This window comes from Rhinopithecus bieti, unplaced genomic scaffold (genome assembly GCF_001698545.2).
Source record: "Rhinopithecus bieti isolate Rb0 unplaced genomic scaffold, ASM169854v2 scaffold_5341, whole genome shotgun sequence".
Taxonomy (NCBI): domain Eukaryota; kingdom Metazoa; phylum Chordata; class Mammalia; order Primates; family Cercopithecidae; genus Rhinopithecus; species Rhinopithecus bieti.
This window is the reverse complement of record NW_016804835.1, coordinates 1,547,656-1,566,166: the sequence shown is the minus strand read 5'-3', so window position 1 is coordinate 1,566,166 and position 18,511 is coordinate 1,547,656. Positions and strand designations below refer to the sequence as shown.

Here is an 18,511-nt window from a genome sequence, read left to right as displayed (position 1 = left end):
TATATATATATTTAAGTTTTAATTAGGCAAATAGTACCCAATTGTTAAGAAAATAAAAACTTGTAACTAAGTCATAAAAAAAGAGAGTAAATATCCTTAATAATCCTGCCATCTAGAGATAAATACTGTTATCCTTGATACTTGTCTCTGTCCTTCTGTTTCTTTAACTTTTATTTTTCTTTATTTATGTCTTATTTTATTTTTTATTTATTGAGACAGGGTCTTGCTCTGTCACCCAGGCTGGAGTGCAGGGGCACAGTCATGGCTCACTGCAGCCTCAACCCTCTAGGCTCAGACAGTCTTTCTGCCTCAGCCTTCCTCATAACTGGGACTGCATATGTGTGCCTGGCTAATTTATTTTTTATAACGATAGGGTCTTGCTATATGGTCCAGGCTGGTCTCGAACTCTTCTTTAAGCAATCCAACCAAGGTGCCCATCAATCCTAGGCATTACTGGGCATCTAGGTTGATGCCATGCCTTTGCTATTGTGAATAGTGCTGTGATGAACATCCAAGTACATGTGTCTTTTTGGTAGAAAGATTTATTTTCTTTTGGATATATACCCAGTTATGGGATTGCTGGGTCAAATAGTTGTTCTGTTTTAAGTTCTTTGAGAAATCTTCAAACTGCTTTTTAGAGTGGCCAAACTGATTTACATCCCCAACAGTGTATAAACATTCCTTTTTCTCTGCAGCTTCACCAGCATCGGTTTTGGTCTTTTTTTTTTTTTTTTTTTTTTTTTAATAATAACCATTCTGGCGCAGCGCGGTGGCTCATGCCTGTAATCCCAGCACTTTGGGAGGCTGAGGCGGGCAGATCACCTGAGGTCAGGAGTTCAAGACCAGCCTGGCCAACATAGCGAAATCCTCTCTTGTACTAAAAATACAAAAATTAGCCAGGCATGGTGTTGTGGGCCTATAACCCCAGCTACTTGGGTGGCTGAGGCAGGAGAATTGCTTGAACCCAGGAGGTGGAGGTTGCTGTGAGCTGACATTGCACCACTGCACTCCAGCCTGGGCAAGAGAGCAAGACTCTGTCTCAAAAGAACAAAAAATAATAGTAATAATAATAGCAATTCTGACTAGTGTGGGATGGTATCTCATTGTGGTTTTGATTTGCATTTCTCTGCTGATTAGTGATGATGAGCATTTTTTTCATGTTTCTTAGCCACTTGTATGACTTCTTTTGAGAAGTATCTGTTCATGTTTTTTTCCCATTTTTTAATGAGGTTATTTGTTTTTTGCTTGTTCAATTTTTAAGTTCTGTACAGATTCTGATATCAGACCTTTGTCTGATGCATAGTTTGCGAATATTTTCTCCCATTCTGTAGGTGTTTCTTGGTTGTCTTGCAGGTTTCTTATAGTTTGAGGTCTATTTTTTTTGAAACGAAGTCTAGCTCTGTCACCCAGGCTGGAGTGCAGTGGACTGGAGTGCAGTCAGCTCACTGCAACCTCTGCCTACTGGGTTCAAGTGATTCTTCTGCTTCAACCTCTCAGGTAGCTGAAACTGCAGGTGTTTGCCACCGTGCCCAGCTAATTTTTTTTTTTTTTCATTTTTGTAGAAACAGGGTTTCGCCATGTTGGTCAGGTTGCTCTTGAACTCCTGACCCCGGGTGATCTGCCTACCTTTGCCTCCTAAAGTGCTGGGATTAGAGACATGAGCCATAGCAACTGGCCGAGGTCTTAAATTGAAATCTTTAATCCATCTTGAGTTAATCTTTTTATATGGTAAAAAGTTAAGGTCCAGCTTCATTCTGCATATGGCTAGCCAGCTATCCTGGTACCATTTATTGAATAGGTAGTCCTTTTGCCACTGCCTATTTTTGTTGACTTTGTCAAAGATCAGATGGCTGTAGGTATGTGGCTTTATTTCTGGGTTCTCTATTCTGTTCCATTGGTCTATGTGTTTGTCTTTTTACCAGTACCATGCTGTTTTGGTTACTGTAGCCTTATAGTTTGAATTCAGGTAATGCAATGCTTCCGGCTTTGTTCTTTCTGCTTAGAATTGCTTTGGCTATTTGGGCTCTTTTTTGGTTCCATATGTATTTTAAAGTAGTTTTTTCTAGTTATATGAAAAATGACATTGGTAGTTTGATAGTAATAGCATTGAATCCTAGATTGCTTTGGGCAGTATAGCCATTTTAATGATACTGATCTTCCAATCCATGAGCATGGAATGTTGTTCCATTTGTTTGTGTCATCTGTGATTTCTTTGAACAGTGTTTCATAGTTCTCCTTGTAGAGATCTTTCACCTCCTTGGTTAGATGTATTTCTAGGTATTTTATTTCTTTTGTGGATATTGTAAATGGGATTGAATTCTTTTTTTTTTTTTTTCTTTATACAAGGTCTCTCTTTGTCACCCAGGCTGGAGTGCAGTGGTGCAGCCACTGCAGCCTCAACCTCTCAGGTTCAATCAATTCTCCCACCTCAGGCTCCTGGCACTACAGATGTGTGCCACCACACCCAGCTAATTTTTTTAATTTTTTGTAGAGATGGGGTTTCACCATGTTTCTCTGGCTGGGGGAGTGTGTGTGTGTGTGTGTGTGTGTGTGTGTGTGTGTGTGAGATAACCAAAATAGGATCATTTGCTGTACCTACTATTGTATTATCTACTTTAAACACATAATTTATGGACCGGGCACGGTGGCTCACGCCTGTAATCCCAGCACTTTGGGAGGCTGAGGCAAGAGGATTGCTTGAACCTAGGAGTTCGAGACTAGCTTGGGCAACATGGTGAGACCTCATCTCTACAAAGACAACAAAAAAAAAAACCAAAAAAACCCATAATTTATGATAAACACTTTTTCAAGTTAACGAATATACTTCTTACCCCTATTGTAATGCCTGGTGCTCTCTATCCCTTAGAAGCCTTGATACCATCTTTGATGAGTCAATCTCCCTCATCCTTTACTTCCAGCTGGGTATCAAGTCCTTCCATTTCTGCCCCTGGAATATGATATATCTGTCTGTCCCTCTCTGATCCCACTATTTTTGTACTGGCTCAGCTCTCCTCATTTGTTTTGTTTTGTTTTGTGTTTTGTTTTTTTGAGACAGGGGCTTGTTCTGTCTCCCAGGCTGGAGTGCAGTGGCATGATCTGTGCTCCCTGCAATGTCTGCCTCCTGGGTTCAAGTGATTCTCCTGCCTCAGCCTCCTGAGTAGCTGGGATTACAGATGCATGCCACTGTGTCCAGCTAATTTTTGTATTTTTAGTAGAATCGGGGTCTCACCATGTTGGCCAGGCTGGTCTTGAACTCCTGACCTCAGGTGATCCGTCTGCCTTGGCCTCCCAAAGTGCTGGGATTACAAACATGAGCCACCGTGCTTGGCAGCTCTCCTCATTTCTAATCTAGATTGTTGCAGTTTTTTTCCTACCTGATTACCAGTAATCTATACCTACAATTTTTCTAAACTCTGATTATTTATTTCTGTTAGGTTGCTGATGTTAAATCAAAATTCCTTATCATTTTAGAGTCCTCTGGTAGCCTCTTTTTAACCTTATTACCTACCTATCATTTTTCTTCCTTCCTTCTTCCTTTCTTCTCTTCCCAGGCTGGGAGTGCAATGGCGCAATCTCGGCTCACTGCAACCTCCACCTCCCAGGTTCAAGCAATTCTCCTGCCTCAGCCCACCAAGTAGCTGGGATTATAAGCTCGTGCCACCATAGCCAGCTAATTTTTGTATTTTTAGTAGAGACAGGGGTTTCACCATGTTGGTCAGGCTGGTCTCGAACTCCTGACCTCGGGTGATCCACCCACCTCACCCTCCCAAAGTGCTGGGATTACAAGTGTGAGCCACTGTGCCCAGCCCCTTCCTGTGTTTCTCCCTCTCTTCTTTCTTTCCTGTCTTCCTTCTCTCCATCTCTTCTCTCTCCCTCCTCCTCCTTCTGCCCCCTGAAATACTTGGACTTCTTTTTTTTCTTTTTCAAGATAGGATATCACTCTGTCACTCAGGCTGGAGTGGAGTGGTGCGATCCTGGCTCACTGCAACCTCAGCCTCCTGGGTTCAAGCAATTCTCCTGCCTCGGTCTCCCAAGTAGCTGGGATTACAGGCACCTGCCACTATGCCTGGCTAATTTTTTGTATTTTTAGTGGAGATGGGGCTTCACCATGTTGGCCAGGCTGGTCTCGAAATCCTGACCTCAGGTAATCCACCCGCCTCGGTCTCCCAAAGTGCTGGGATTACAGATGTGAGCCACTGTGCCCGGCCAGGACTTCTTTATATATTCGTATTACTGCTTATTCTTACCAAGTATGCCATACATTTTCATTGCTTTTCCCTCAGTGTGGAATGCCTCTCTACTTTTTGAAATTCCATTTAATTACCGACCCTAGATTAAATGCCATCTTTTTTTGAAGTCCTCTTCAATTGAAATTAATACCTACCTTTTCGGCTCTTACAATTTATTTTTTGTATGCTTCATTTATATTCTTCCTTGTATTATAACATACCTATCTTATTCCTACATGGATTTTTCTTTTTTTGTATTTTAAAGATTCCCAAATTATTTAACTCATTGCAATGATAATCACCAGCAAGTAGTCTTTAAGAAATATTAACATTAAGCTTTTTCTTTCAAAGAAAATGCCAGGAACTTACCAAATCATAAATAAAATGTTTTATCTAATGAAATTTTCATTAGTATAATTCTAAGTAATCTCTTTCTTATGATTTTGCCCCTTTTAGGCTGGATCAGTGCATGTAAGAATTCGACGAGATGCTAATGAACAAATGGTTCTTGCTCATGTGACCAACAGGCTGTACACTTTAGTGTCTACTCTGACTGTTCAAATTTTCAAGGATGACTGGATTAGGCCTGCCTTATTGTCTGGGCCTGTGGCAGCCAATGTCCTAAACTTTTCAGATCATCACGTAATCCCAATGCCTCTTTTAAAGGGTGCTGATGATTTGAACCCAGTTACATCAACTCCAGCTAAACCTAGTAGTCCACCTCCAGAATTTTCATTTAACACTCCTGGGAAAAATGTGAACCCAGTTATTCTTCTAAACACACAAACAAGGCCTTATGGTTTTGGTCTCAATCATGGACATACACCTTACAGCAACATACTTAATCAAGGACTTGGAGTTCCAGGAATTGGAGCAACTCAAGGATTGAGGACTGGTTTTACAAATATACCAAGTAGATATGGAACTAATAATAGAATTGGACAACCAAGACCATGATGGACTCTAACTTATTTTTATGAGGAATATTGACTCCTTGGCTTCCAATTTATTTAGGAATCCAACTTTGCATTGACTGTTTAATCATTTACTCTAAATGTTAGATAATAGTAAGCTTGTTCACATTTCATGAAACCTGTGAAATTATATTTTTGTAAAATGTATTTGTGACAGTGAAATCCTCGTAAATGTTAAAGGCTTTAAATAGGCTTCCTTTAGAAAATGTGTTTCTTTAAATTTGGATTTTGGTATCTTTGGTTTTGTAGTTGACTGCAGTGTGATGTGACCTTACCTTTATAAGAGCCACTTGATGGAGTGGATCTGTCACATTACTAAGATATGATATTTCTTTTTTTTTTCCGAGACGGAGTCTTGCTCTGCCACTGTGCCTGGCCAATACATTATTATTAACTTAAGGCTGTACTTTATTAAGGTTTCCTTAGTTTTTGTTTTGTTTTGTTTTTTGAGATGGAGTCTCATTCTGTCACCCAGGCTGGAATGCAGTGGTGTGATCTCGGCTCACTGCAACCTCTGCCTCCAGGGTTCAAGTGATTCTCCTGCTTCAGCCTCCCGAGTAGCTGGGATTACAGGCACCTGCCACCACGCCCAGCTAATTTTGTATTTTTAGTAAAGATGGGGGATTTCACCATGTTGGCCAGGCTGGTCTCAAACTCCCAACCTCATGATCCACCCACCTTAGCCTCCCAAAGTGCTGGGATTAGGTGTGAGCCACTGTGCCTGGCCGATATTTTCTTCAGTGAAATTTATAAACATGCTTCTTGACTAACACACATTTTGGGAAAGGAAAAAATGTCTGTTCAAAAAGTAAAAGTCTCTTTTATAGCTTTTCCAAACTTAATTGCTACATTTTTCTTTGAGGTTCTCCTGAATTATGTCTTACAAACTAAAAGCAAAATTTTAGCAGCAATTTTGGAATACATTCTATCTAGCACAATTTGAATTTTAATTATCAAGATTTTGTTAAAGTTTCTCTCCTTTAAAATTTTAGTACATTTGTAAATAGTCCATGGTTCTAGGTGTTTTATTTTGATTAAGTGACTCCCCAACTTTTGGTGATATGCAGTGAAAGAATCCCAATTTTCTATGTTACATTTAATCAAATACTGACATAATGAATTTATCTTTTCTGATACATTTTCATTCATTGGCTTTTTAATTTCTTATTTTATTAACAAAATATATCAAATATATTACCAAAACACATAGAGTTCCATACATAATATGGAATTTGATGTCTTTTCAAGTTGCACAAAGAATTTGAGCAAATATAATTTTACCAAAGCATAATGGACCTTAGATTATAGAATACAGCATTGTTAGGTCGGCAGTGGGCAGTTTCTTTTTGTTTTACTTTGTCAAAAATGGGAAACTGTTAACTGTGATGAAGTGTGAGAATTACATAGATTATGTTATTTTTTAGTTGTTTTCCAAATGCAGAGTTTAAGGACTTTCTAATATGGCTAGTATTACTTCCAAAAAGTATAACAAGAAGCAGTCACACATGACCTAGAAGGGTTTTTTATTGTTTTATTTTATTATGCATTCCGTAAAAAGGGATTTTGAGAATGGACTCAACTTTCCTGGAATCCAATGCTCCTGGAGATTTATGACTTTCCCAGCCATCAGCCAGCTATCTAGAAAAGATTTTTGTTTTTCTAGAATTTGCAACAATTTCTTCAGTCAACTCATTCACTTTCAAATAGGAGCAGCACTTTGAAATCCTTTTCTTCACTGTGGATTAAAAACATCCAAGAAGCCATCTCTGTCAAGCAGAATTGTCATCTGTGGTAATAAGTGACCATGTCCTAAATACCTTTTTCTTAGTGAGGAGTTGATCATTGTCTTTGACATCTGCAACCCTGTTCAGGCATGTGACCTGCTGAAGAAATACAGCCTATGCTACCTTGACTACTGGGAAAAATGATACTTTGTAAAATGTAATAAGGCAACCTGTTCCCTGGCCTTTGTCTTATGTTTTCCAACTATTACTGTATCTGTTGTTGGTCTACTATTACAGGATGATTCTTCTTCCTTCATTGATCTCAACTAAATGTGAATTAGGGTCATGCATGAAATCTGAACTGCCATGTCTTGAGTTAAGAGGTATGTGCTGCCACCCCATGCATGTCTTCCCCATCCCCATAGGATTTTAAAGTGTTCAGGTACCAAACACAGTTCTGTGTGAGGTTTTATGCCCACTTCCTCAACACCAATTCAGAGGCAACACCTGTGCATCTGTCCCACCAAAGGTGCTTTAATACCTACCTTCACTATTTGAAAAAGGACACTCACAGTTGCCTGTGAGTTATAAAAGAATTGGCCCTACTTCCTGAATGTAAGATGTTACAGGGGACATCGGCCCATGTGTTATTATATAGAGAAGCCTTATTTGCCAAGCTCTGACTAACTTCTGGATATGAAAATAAGGAACTTGCCCAGCATAGGCATATAGGCAGCAGCCTTACTAGTAAATCTTGCCACAGAATCACTTGAAGCTAGACAGAGAAAGAAGTTCAATTTAAATATTTGTCCCATTGTTTGTGATTAAGATGTAAGCTCTGTGGAGTGTAATTAACCCTGCTTTACGAAGTCACCATATTTATAATGGGAAAAACACTGCCTAGGAGGCAAGAGCTCTGAATTCCAGTTCTGATGCTGCCACTGTGTAAGGAAGTAGTTTTATAACCCATGGGCAAATCATCTGAGTTTTCTCATCTGTAAAGTTAGGGAGAGGAATTAATTAGTTGATCTGTAAACTATCAGCTTCAAAACGTTATGGCTAAATCTGTAGAATATGTGCCCAATTGCTAAACAGATGTTGTGCCCAGAATTTTATTTAGTGACTACCTCAACATACAGGCCAAGTGTTACCCACACCAACACCCAAGCCATTAATTTGAGGTGCCATGAGAATAGGTGAACTGCAGCGTAATACCATTTAGGTTTTTGTGTTTTTTTCAGGCTTGCCTCTACTTAAATATATTTAGATTAGAGAGTTTTCTTAGACTTCTTTCTTTGCAAGGAAGGGTTATTTGCGAAAGTGTTGGAAAAAAGATTAGGGCTGGGTACCCTTAGTTTATATAGGGTACAAAAGTATGGGAAACATTTTCCCTTTCTTCTTTAATCTCTGAAGTCATGTTTGGAATTACATATAATGTAGCAGGTACTGGAGAGGACCTGAATTTCAAGCCTCTGATTTAGCTGTTTGTAAACTGCCAAGTTTTGCTTGACTGAAGAGTGCTGATCTTTTTTGGGAGTCTGATCTCCTTCTAATATCAGAAAGTGCTTTTTACATTCCAGATTGTTTGAATTAAACTGTTTGGATTAAAGAACATATATGGAGTTTCCTCTCTGATTTTAAATATTTGTTTCTTTATTCAGTAGCTATTTATTAATAATTTAATCATCTCATATTCAACAAATATTTATTGAGAATATTGTTGAGAATCCGTTACATGCCAGGCATTATAGTAAGTTAATATGCATTCAGTACACCAGTTGGTGTGACCCAGACCAAAGGTAACACAAAGATGAACGAGAGTTCCTTCAAGGAGCCAGTAATCCTAGTAGGAGAGCTAAGACACAAAACTGTTGTATGTTTTTAATCATCAAATTAAACTTCTTTCCACTTCCTTATCTTCTTTGGCATCCTTTTGCAAGATTTTTTAACCACCAGGCTTAAAGTAATGAGGTCCCAGAGCACTTACTGGCTTCGAGTGCACTTTATTTAAGCAGTTACTAGTTTAAAAGCACCTTTAATAACACTGAGATCATCATCATCAAATTGCCACCCAACAAGCCTAGCTTCTTGCAGAAAAGTTAACTTGGATAACACATGGCTAAGTTTTCTGACTAATGCTGCATCGAGTAGAAATTCTTTAGTACTGAAGTCAAAAAACACTAATTGCTTAAGATTCTCAAATACACCCATGAAGGCAAGCCATCCATCACTGCTCACACAATTTCCTGCCAAATTTAACTGCTGGAAGTTTTTCAGAGGGTTCTTCCCAAAAAATCCACCTGGGTAAAGAAATAAGTATATTAGTTGGAAGAAAAAAAATTTTATTTTAAAAAAAGAGAAATAGGTTCTACATTTATTTTACATACTTTTTTTTCCACTTTGAAATGGTCATGTTTGAACTAGTGCTTTGCCTCAGAAACAAATTATTAATATAATTCTCTATAGCTAGGGCAGTGATTGTGAATATGGTCTATTTACAAATTACATTTTTCCTAGAGTATAAGGGAATCTGATAAATAGTGATTCATAGTGAGGTAGCAACAATATATAAATGAATTACATTTTTTTCCCCTTTTCCTTATTCCTAGGAAATGGAAGTTTGCTTTAAAATTGATGTGTGAGGGCCGGGCGCGGTGGCTCAAGCCTGTAATCCCAGCACTTTGGGAGGCCGAGGCGGGCAGATCACGAGGTCAGGAGATGGAGACCATCCTGGCTAACACGGTGAAACCCCGTCTCTACTAAAAAATACAGAAAACTAGCCGGGCGACGTGGCGGGCGCCTGTAGTCCCAGCTACTCTGGAGGCTGAGGCAGGAGAATGGCGTAAAACCCGGGAGGCGGAGCTTGCAGTGAGCTGAGATCCGGCCACTGCACTCCAGCCTGGGCGGCAGAGCGAGACTCTGTCTCAAAAAAAAAAAAAAAAAAAAAAAAAAAAAAAATTCATGTGTGAGAGATGCAATTAAATATTCAGTACTTGTTTTCAAAACTGGAGTCAATCTTTGGCAATATTAGGTCGTTTCCTCTTCTGAAGCAGTAAACACTACCTAACTGTTGTTTCTTTGGGTATGTTCCTAACTGTAAACTTGAATAAGTGAGCCTCCTTCAGTATCTAAAGATTTGGGTGTTTTTGTTTATATGTAAACCTCCCAAGCCTCTTCAGGAAGTTCCTCTATTCCTTACAGAATAGGGCACCTAAAGTATTTCCTACAGAGGGTAGGTGGATATTCTGTCTTTCTGATACACAAAGAATGCATACACACACACACATCTCCTTTATGTGTATATGTGTGTGTGTATATACACATACACACAAATAATTTAGTTTCATTCTTTATCCCATGTTACTAGTTTAGGTGGTACTGGAACTCAAGTGAGTCTTGCAATAAGAAAAAATACCTTTCTTTCAGGTCATGTACCATCATGCAGATTGGCCAGTATACAACATTAGGATTTCACAAAGCTAGCTCTGTTAATTATGCATATTAAATTATGCAAAGCGTTAGCCCTACCCACCTACCTGGCCTTCTCTGGATGACTAAGTTCACCTTGAAGTACAGAGTGGACAGTCAGGCAGACTGGACAAGGGAACTCTATTACTTACATGTTTATATTCCAGAGTATGACACACAAATTGCAGAAGATGTATGCCTGGCTTATCGATCTACGTTACTCAGCTCCTCCAAGCTCATCTTAGTCTTAGTGTACCTCACCCAACTTTGGAGGATTAATTTGTTGTGTATTAAACTTTTTTCTTTGTGTTTCTTGGGAGATGTGTAATATTAGATAATGTTCCAGAAACTGACCTTTATGGAAATGAAGGTCTGTGATTCACTTTGGATTCCAAGTAGGAAAAGAGGTTTTAAAAGTTCCTTTCCATTGTCTCAGTGAGAAGACCACTAAAGAGTTGAAGTTAAAGAAGGAAAGGTTCAGTGCCGTACAATCTTAAGGTTAGCAAGCAAAGACTAAAAGCTATCTGCTACCAGTAATGAGGGCTTAATGACAGAAATGGACAGTCTTGTCTGACCAGCTTATGTGGGTGAGGTCAACCTAGTTATGCACTGAAACTGTACGTTTACCCACTTTCAGTAAGTGTATTTACCAGCTCCGTAGTGAGGAGATCTGTGAGTTTCGTGTCTGATGTCACTGCGTGGCCTTTTGTAGTTAGTTCAGTGCAACTAAGTACTTTCTAGTATGTGTCTTTAGTCAGTGTCAGCCAATGTTTTCATCACCATCATAAGGTCTTGAGTTTTGAAAGCTCTTCAGGTTCTTCTTTACAGATACCTAAAGTGATTGACCCTGCCTGACCGTGGTCAAGATGCTAGCGGCTAAAGTGGGCAAAGCCAGGTAAGGAGATCATTCACAGGGTTCTGCCTTCATGTCTCTTACCCATGGACAGTGTCACTGACACCACCTTTGGGCCTTCTTTGCTGCTTTTATTTATTTATTTATTTATTTATTTATTTTTTTTTTTTGAGAAGGAGTCTCACTCTGTCACCCAGGCTGGAGTGCAGTGGCCAGATCTCAGCTCACTGCAAACTCCGCCTTCCGGGTTTACGCCATTCTCCTGCCTCAGCCTCCCGAGTAGCTGGGACTACAGGCGCCCGCCACCTCGCCCGGCTAGTTTTTTGTATTTTTTTAGTAGAGACGGGGTTTCACCGTGTTAGCCAGGATGGTCTCGATCTCCTGACCTCGTGATCCGCCCGCCTCGGCCTCCCAAAGTGCTGGGATTACAGGCTTGAGCCACCGCACCCGGCCGGCAGCTGCTTTTATTTATTTGAAAAGTGAGACAGAGGCCGGGCGCAGTGGTTCACACATGTAATCCCAGCCCTTTGGGGGGCCGAGGTGGGCGGATCACCTGAGGTCAGGAGTTCGAGATCAGCCTGACCAACATGGAGAAACCCCATCTCTATGAAAAATACAAAATTAGCCGGGCGTGGTGGTGCATGACTGTAATCCCAGCTATTTGGGAGGCTGAAGCAGGAGAATCACTTGAACCCAGGAGGCGGAGGTTGTGGTGAGCAGAGATCACACAATTGCACTCCAGCCTGGGTAACGAGCGAAGCTCCGTTTCAAAAAGAAAAAGAAAAGAAAAGTGAGACAGACTGCTAGTTGTTCCCAAAACTCTCTCTCCTTATTCCTTAGTTATAGGGTTTTATTTGGGCATATGGCCACTCATATCCCAGCCTCCCTTGCTGTTAGGTGTGGCTAAATTTTTTCCAAGGAAGTATAGGCAGAAGTGATGTGTGCAACTTCCATGTCACTTTTCTGCTTTTCCCCTCTTCTGCTAGGTTGAAATGATCACAGAGCAGTGACCTAGCTATGGCCATAAAGCCAAAAATAACACTCTAAGGAATAGAGGAGTTATCTGGGCCTGAAAGACTGCACAGAGGAAAACCACCCCACCTGCCTGGACTGCTCATTTCTGGACTGTTACATGAGAGAGAATCAAGTTCTACCTTCCGTAAGCCATGGTATAGTTGAGTCTCTGTTATCATAGCTTAGCCTGTGCCCAGCCCAAATACTACATAGGTCCTCGCTTTCCCCTCCTTCCTCCTCCTCTGTTCCTTGGAGGGTGGCCTTCTCCCTGCTCTCTCTTCCATCTCATCTTCATGTCCTTTCTGCCTTTGCCCCTCCTCCATATGCTTCCCAGCATGGCATGCACTCAGTCCAAATGCTGGTTGCCAGTTGTGTGTCTATTTAAAGCTCCTTCCCCAAAGATCAACTTTTTTTCTCCTTCTCAGCTAGCAGAACATATTTTCACCACCTAAAAGGAATTTAAAAAGAATTTAAAGCCCATTCCACCCTCAGAGGGTGAGCAATTTATACTGGTTATCTACTAAGGTATAAGGATCTTATCATCAATTTAAGAGAGTTTCTTAGATAATTATTAGAATGTGTGCTAGTGCAGGAACCAAGAACAAACAATATTTGTCATAAGCCAAGGGCATGCCTTTTGTTCATTTAATCTGCAGTGCTTATGTTATGAGGAGCAGAATAGATCCGAGAGAAACAGAATCCATGACATTTAGAGCCATAGGCTGTATGTGGGCTGTGGAGAGTGCAAATGGCTTGATTAGAATTCCAGGAGAAATCTCAAATGCCCTGGGTAGAAGGCTTCGGATTCTTGGGGGTTCCTGTATCCCAAACACAACTCTCATTTGTATTGTCCTGTGGCTCACCTGAACCAGTACCAGAGCTCTCACTGTTTATTCATTCAGCAACATCTTTAGTGCTACTGTGTGCCGCGGATTATGCTGGGTGCTGAGGATATGTGCTAACGACAGACGTGGTCCCTGTCTCATTGGGCTTACAAAATAGTGTAAAGACATGCATTATCAAGTAATTAGATGGCTGGTGGTGCTATGGTAGGTCAGGGTACCCTGGGAGCACACAAAAGCAATAGGCTTTCCCACTCCACTTTGTTCCCAGAACACTTGCAACTGGGCTTATATGCTCCAGGAGGAAGACTGGAGGATTCTTAGGAGAAGTGGAACTGCTCCCCAGGAAAAGGCCCTACAAAGAAGGGGCCATTTTGCTTGCCCAATCACCCCCTAGTGAAGTTAGCCTGTCAAAAAATCACCCTCCCTTAGACACAGAACTCCCTATCAACTTGTGTCTCACTCTCAAATGTGAAGAGGACAGTACAGGATTACCAGACATTTGACAACAGCCTCCCACAAGGAAGACTGAGACTAAAAGCCAAACAGCTCCCAAAGAAATGAGGCACCATAGAAAACAAGAAAAATCAAACTCCAAAGACGTAAGTTTTTCAGAGATCGTAAGTTTTTCAGTAGACTGCATCTACTCAACAATAAGACGCTAAGAAAGAGCTTTTGGAAAATAAAATATGATAGTGGGATCTATACAGCAGAATGATTGTGCCCAGAATTTGGGCGCTTCTAGAACATGAGTTTCTAGAACATGAATAGGGTCTGTGATGGCTCTTTTTTTTTTTTTTCTTTTTTTGAGACAGGTTCTGGCTCTGTCACCCAGGCTGGAGTGCAGTGGCGCGATCTCAGCTCACAGCAAACTCCGCCCCCCTGGCTCAAGTGATCCTCCCAACTCAGCCTCCCGTGTAGCTGGGATTATAAGTATGTGCACTATTCCCAGCTAATTTTTGTATTTTTAGTAGAGACGGGGTTTCACCATGTTGGCCAGGCTGGTTTTGAACTCCTGACCTCAAGTGATTCACCCACCTCGGCCTCACAAAGTGCTGGGATTATAGGCATGAGCTCTCTTTTTGAGAACAGGCTGGATAGCAGAGTTCAGCTTCGAACATCTAAGTTGAAAGATGCTATTTAACAAAGGGTTTTGTTAGAGCAGGTGAAATTGGTCGGGAGTGGTGGCTCATGCCTGTAAGCCCAGCACTTTGGGAGACCGAAACAGGCAGATCACTTGAGGTCAGGAGTTTGAGACCAGCCTGGCCAACATGATGAAGCCCCGTCTCTACTAAAAATACAAAAATTAGCCGGTGTGGCAGCATGGACCCGTAATCCCAGCTACTCAGGAGGCTGAGGCAGGAAAATCACTTGAGATTCGGAGAAGCAGATAGAGAACAGAGAATCCTGGGAAGCAGAGGTTGCAGTGAGCCGAGATTGCGCCACTGCACTCCAGCCTGGAACAAAACAAACAAAAAAGCAGGTGAAATAGATGCCTGAGCTAGCAATGATTTTTATGTTGTAGTCTCAGATTGCTGATAGGTAAGAAACAAAATTTTGGAAGTCGAGCAAAACATGGCAAAGCTTGGAGATCAAATGCAATCTCTGAGGAAGAAGAGCAGATAGTCTAGACCAAGCTTTAAGGAAAACTAGGAACATTTAATATTTAGGTAGAGGAATCACCATTGAAAAGAAGACTGAGAAGTAGCCAAGGTGTCATGGAGGTCAAGAGAATGTTTTCAAAAGAAGTTGAGTGCTCAGTGTCAACTCCTGCAGAGGAATCAAGTAAATTAAACACTTCTGAAAGTGTCTATTGAAATTCAGCCACATTGGAGGGTTGTGGAAAGTCAGATGCAATGAGTAGGAAGTAGCAGATGGTCAGGAAGTGGAGATGTCATAAGGGTACATCAAATTTGTTTTAGAGCTTTTACCTTGAAGGAGAGGAGAGAGAGAATGATAACCAAAGGAGGAAGATAGGACTCAGGGAGAGTTTTATTTAAAATGGAAGAGATTTGAGCAACTTTAAAAACTGACAGGAGAGAGCCAGTAACAAGAGGCATAATCAATAAAATGATGTCCCTGAACCGGAGTGAGGGCGAGGCTGGCATCTCAAGCACTGCTAAAGAGACTGTGCTTAGGTAGGAGAAGAGAAACCTACTATCAGCTCCACAGGAGAAGGAGAGAAAAAATAACAATCACATCCTCTGTGAAATAGGAGACGCTGAATACTGTGAGGAGAAAAAAGTGTGAAATAGTTTACAAAGAGTGTTAAATACAGAAACGCAGTAAGATTGCCAGGAAATACTGAGAGAGATTGTGTTTATTCGTTGTTTTTTGTTTGTTTGTTTCAAGACAGTTTCACTCTGGATCCCAGGCCAGAGTACAGTGGTGCGATCTCGGCTTACTGAAACCTCCGCCTCCCAGTTTCAAGCCATTCTCCTGCCTCAGCCTCCCGAGTATCTGGGATTACAGGCATATGTCACCATGCTCAGCTAATTTTTGTATTTTTAGTAGAGACAGGGTTTCACCATGTGGGTCAGGCTGGTCTCGAACTCCTGACCTTGTGATCCACCCGCCTTGATCTCCCAAAGTGCTGGTATTCCTTCCTTCCTTCCTTCCTTCCTTCCTTCCTTCCTTCCTTCCTTCCTTCCTTCCTTCCTTCCTTTCCTTCCTTTCCTTCCTTTCCTTCCTTTCCTTCCTTCTTTCCTCCCTCCCTCCCTCCCTCCCTCCCTTTCTTTCTTTTTTTTGAGACTGGGTGTCACTCTGTCACCCAAGCTGCAATGCAGTGGCATGATCACAGCTCACTGCAACCTCAACTTCCTGAGCTCAGCTACCAGCATATGAAGATTCCAATGTCTCCATATGCTTGCCAACAACACTTGTTATTGTATATCTTTTAATAAAAAATAATAACCATCCCTAGTGGGTGTCAGGCGGTATCTCATTGTACTTTTGGTTTACATTATTACCCTAATGATATTGATTATGTTTTCTGGTATTTATTTTGCAATTTAAATATCTTCCTTGGTGAAACGTCTGTTCAGATTCTTGCCCATTTTACAAATTGGGTTATTTGTATTTTTATCAGTGAGTTGTAAGAGTTTTTTGTTTTGTTTTCTGTGTGTGTGTGTTTTTTTTTGTTTGTTTTTTTTTTTTTGTTTTTTTTTTTTTGAGACGAAGTCTCGCTCTGTCACCCAGGCTGGAGTGCAGTGGCACGATCTCGGCTCACTGCAACCTCCGCCTCCTAGATTCAAGCCATTCTCCTGCCTCAGCCTCCCGAGTAGCTGGGATTACAGGCATGTGCCACCACGCCCGGCTAATTTTTTTTGTATTTTTAGTAGAGACGGGGTTTCACCACATTGGCCAGGCTGGTCTCAAACTCCTGACCTTGTGATCCACCCGCCTTGACCTCCCAAAGTGCTGGTATTACAGGCATGAGCCACGGCACCCGGCCATAAGAGTTTTTTATATATTCAAGATGGAAGTCCTTTATCAGATAATGTGATTGGCAAATTTTTTTTCACATTCTGTAGGTTGTATTTTCTCTTTCTCTCTTTCTTTTTTTTTTTTTTTTTTTTTTTTTTTTTTTTTTTTTTTTTTTTTTTTTTTTTTGAGACTGGGTCACCCAAGCTGCAATGCAGTGGCATGATCACAGCTCACTGCACTGCAGCCTCAACTTCCTGAGCTCAAGCCATCCTCCCACCTCAGCCTCCCGGGTAGCTGGGACTGCAGGCGTACGTTGCCACACCAAGTTAATTTTTTGGAGATTGAGTTTTGCCATGTTGCTCAGACTGGGCTCGGACTCCTGGGCTCAAGCAGTCTGCCCACTTCGTCCTCCCAGAGTGCTGGGAGTACAGGCGTGAGCCACCGCACCCAGCCAGATTTCCTTAGTTTTGACCAAATGTCTTTTTTTCTGTTGCAGGAACTCATCCAGGTTAGCACATTACATTTCATCGTCATGTCTCTTTAGGTTCCTCATGCTTACGACAATTTCTCACAATCACCTCGGTTTTGATTTCCTTGACAGTTTCAAGGAATACTGGTCAGTTTTTTGTAGAAGTCCCTCAGTTAGGATTGTTTGATGTTTTTATCATCATTAGATGGGGGATATGGATCTTTGGGGAGGAAGATCATAGAGGTAAAGTACTATTTTTGTCATGTCATATCTAGGTACATACTATCAACATGAATTACCACTGTTAATGTTGACCTTGTTCACCTGACCGAGGCAGTGTCAACAGCTTTCTCCACTGTGAAGTTACTCTTTTTTGCTGCCTTTTGCTGCATGCCACAAATTTTGATATACAGCATTTCTTACCATTCACTTCTAAATATTTTGTTGAAATTTGCCAGCATGAACTTGTATTTATCTTCCAAAGTTTGCAGTTTTTCCCCTGCATCCTGAGTGTAGTTATGAAATTCTAAAAAGGGAAATTTAAGGACAACCCAGGCCTGGAGTTTTGTCAGGAAAGTACACCCCATCTACTGTATTTCATTTCATACCTCACATTCCACATCTCATGTTCTCCCTGCATCTCGTTAGGTAGTCTTTCTTTAATTAGACTCTATCTCTCATTATACTCTTCATTTCACCATTGCATCTATCACACATCCATCACTCAAAGTCATTGCCTGAACTGACTCATGCTACTGTGGGCCATGAGAATTTCAGCTGTTAAAGACAAGAATATTTGCAGGGATGGAAGATGGAGCTGAAACTAGGTAGGAAGGCAAATCAAAATAGAGAGGTCCTGAAAAACAGGTAGAAGGTAGTGGGATCGACAGACTGGAAGTCCCAGTGAAGTAAAAGAACTGGTGATTAGGAGTAGATAGAAATACAGGAGGTTGTGGTTTGAGAATGGGATATCTGCATTTATTATTTTGCAGGTAGAACAATTTTAAGTGGCTTATCATAATCTAGTCATTGCATGCTCATAGAATGAATGGATGAAGGAGAATGGAAGGTAAGGTCGTTGAAGAGGAAGGTCCATTAGCAGAGCATAATAGCCTCTAGTCCCAGCTACTTGGGTGGCTGAGGAAGGAGGATCCTTTGAGCCCAGAAGTTCAAGGCTAGTGAGCTGTGATCACATCTCTGCACTCCAGCCTGGGCAACAGGGAGACCCTGTCTCGAAAGAAAGAGAGAAAGAGGGGTGAGGGAGGGAGGGAGGGAGGGAGGGAAGGTGGGAACATACTGCTTTCACTGTATCCCATAGGTTTTGGTATGTTGTGTTTCCATTTTCATTTGTCTCAAGAAATTTTAATTGTAGAGATGACATGTTAGCATATTGCCCAGGCTGGTTTCAAACTTCTGGGCTCAAGCAGTCCTCCCACCTTGGCCTCTCAAAGTGCTGGGATTATAGTCATGAGCCACCACACCCAGCCTATTTCAAGAAATTTTTCAATTTCC

At 41.1% G+C, this 18,511-nt stretch overlaps 2 protein-coding genes across 2 annotated transcripts in view; one reads left to right on the top strand and one right to left on the bottom strand.

The window, feature by feature from the left end:
* The window catches only part of SLC30A6 (solute carrier family 30 member 6), a 36,985-nt gene extending 28,431 nt beyond the window's left edge, over positions 1–8,554 (top strand). Inside the window, exon 10 of the mRNA XM_017870642.1 lies at positions 4,686–8,554. Within this exon, the coding sequence (XP_017726131.1) occupies positions 4,686–5,186 (501 nt within the window). The 3' untranslated portion in view covers positions 5,187–8,554. The remainder of the gene's footprint in view (positions 1–4,685) is intronic.
* A 356-nt stretch (positions 8,555–8,910) lies between these two features.
* The window catches only part of NLRC4 (NLR family CARD domain containing 4), a 42,323-nt gene continuing 32,722 nt past the window's right edge, over positions 8,911–18,511 (bottom strand). Inside the window, 1 exon segment of the mRNA XM_017870640.1 lies at positions 8,911–9,227. Coding sequence (XP_017726129.1) covers positions 8,935–9,227 — 293 coding nt within the window. The 3' untranslated portion in view covers positions 8,911–8,934.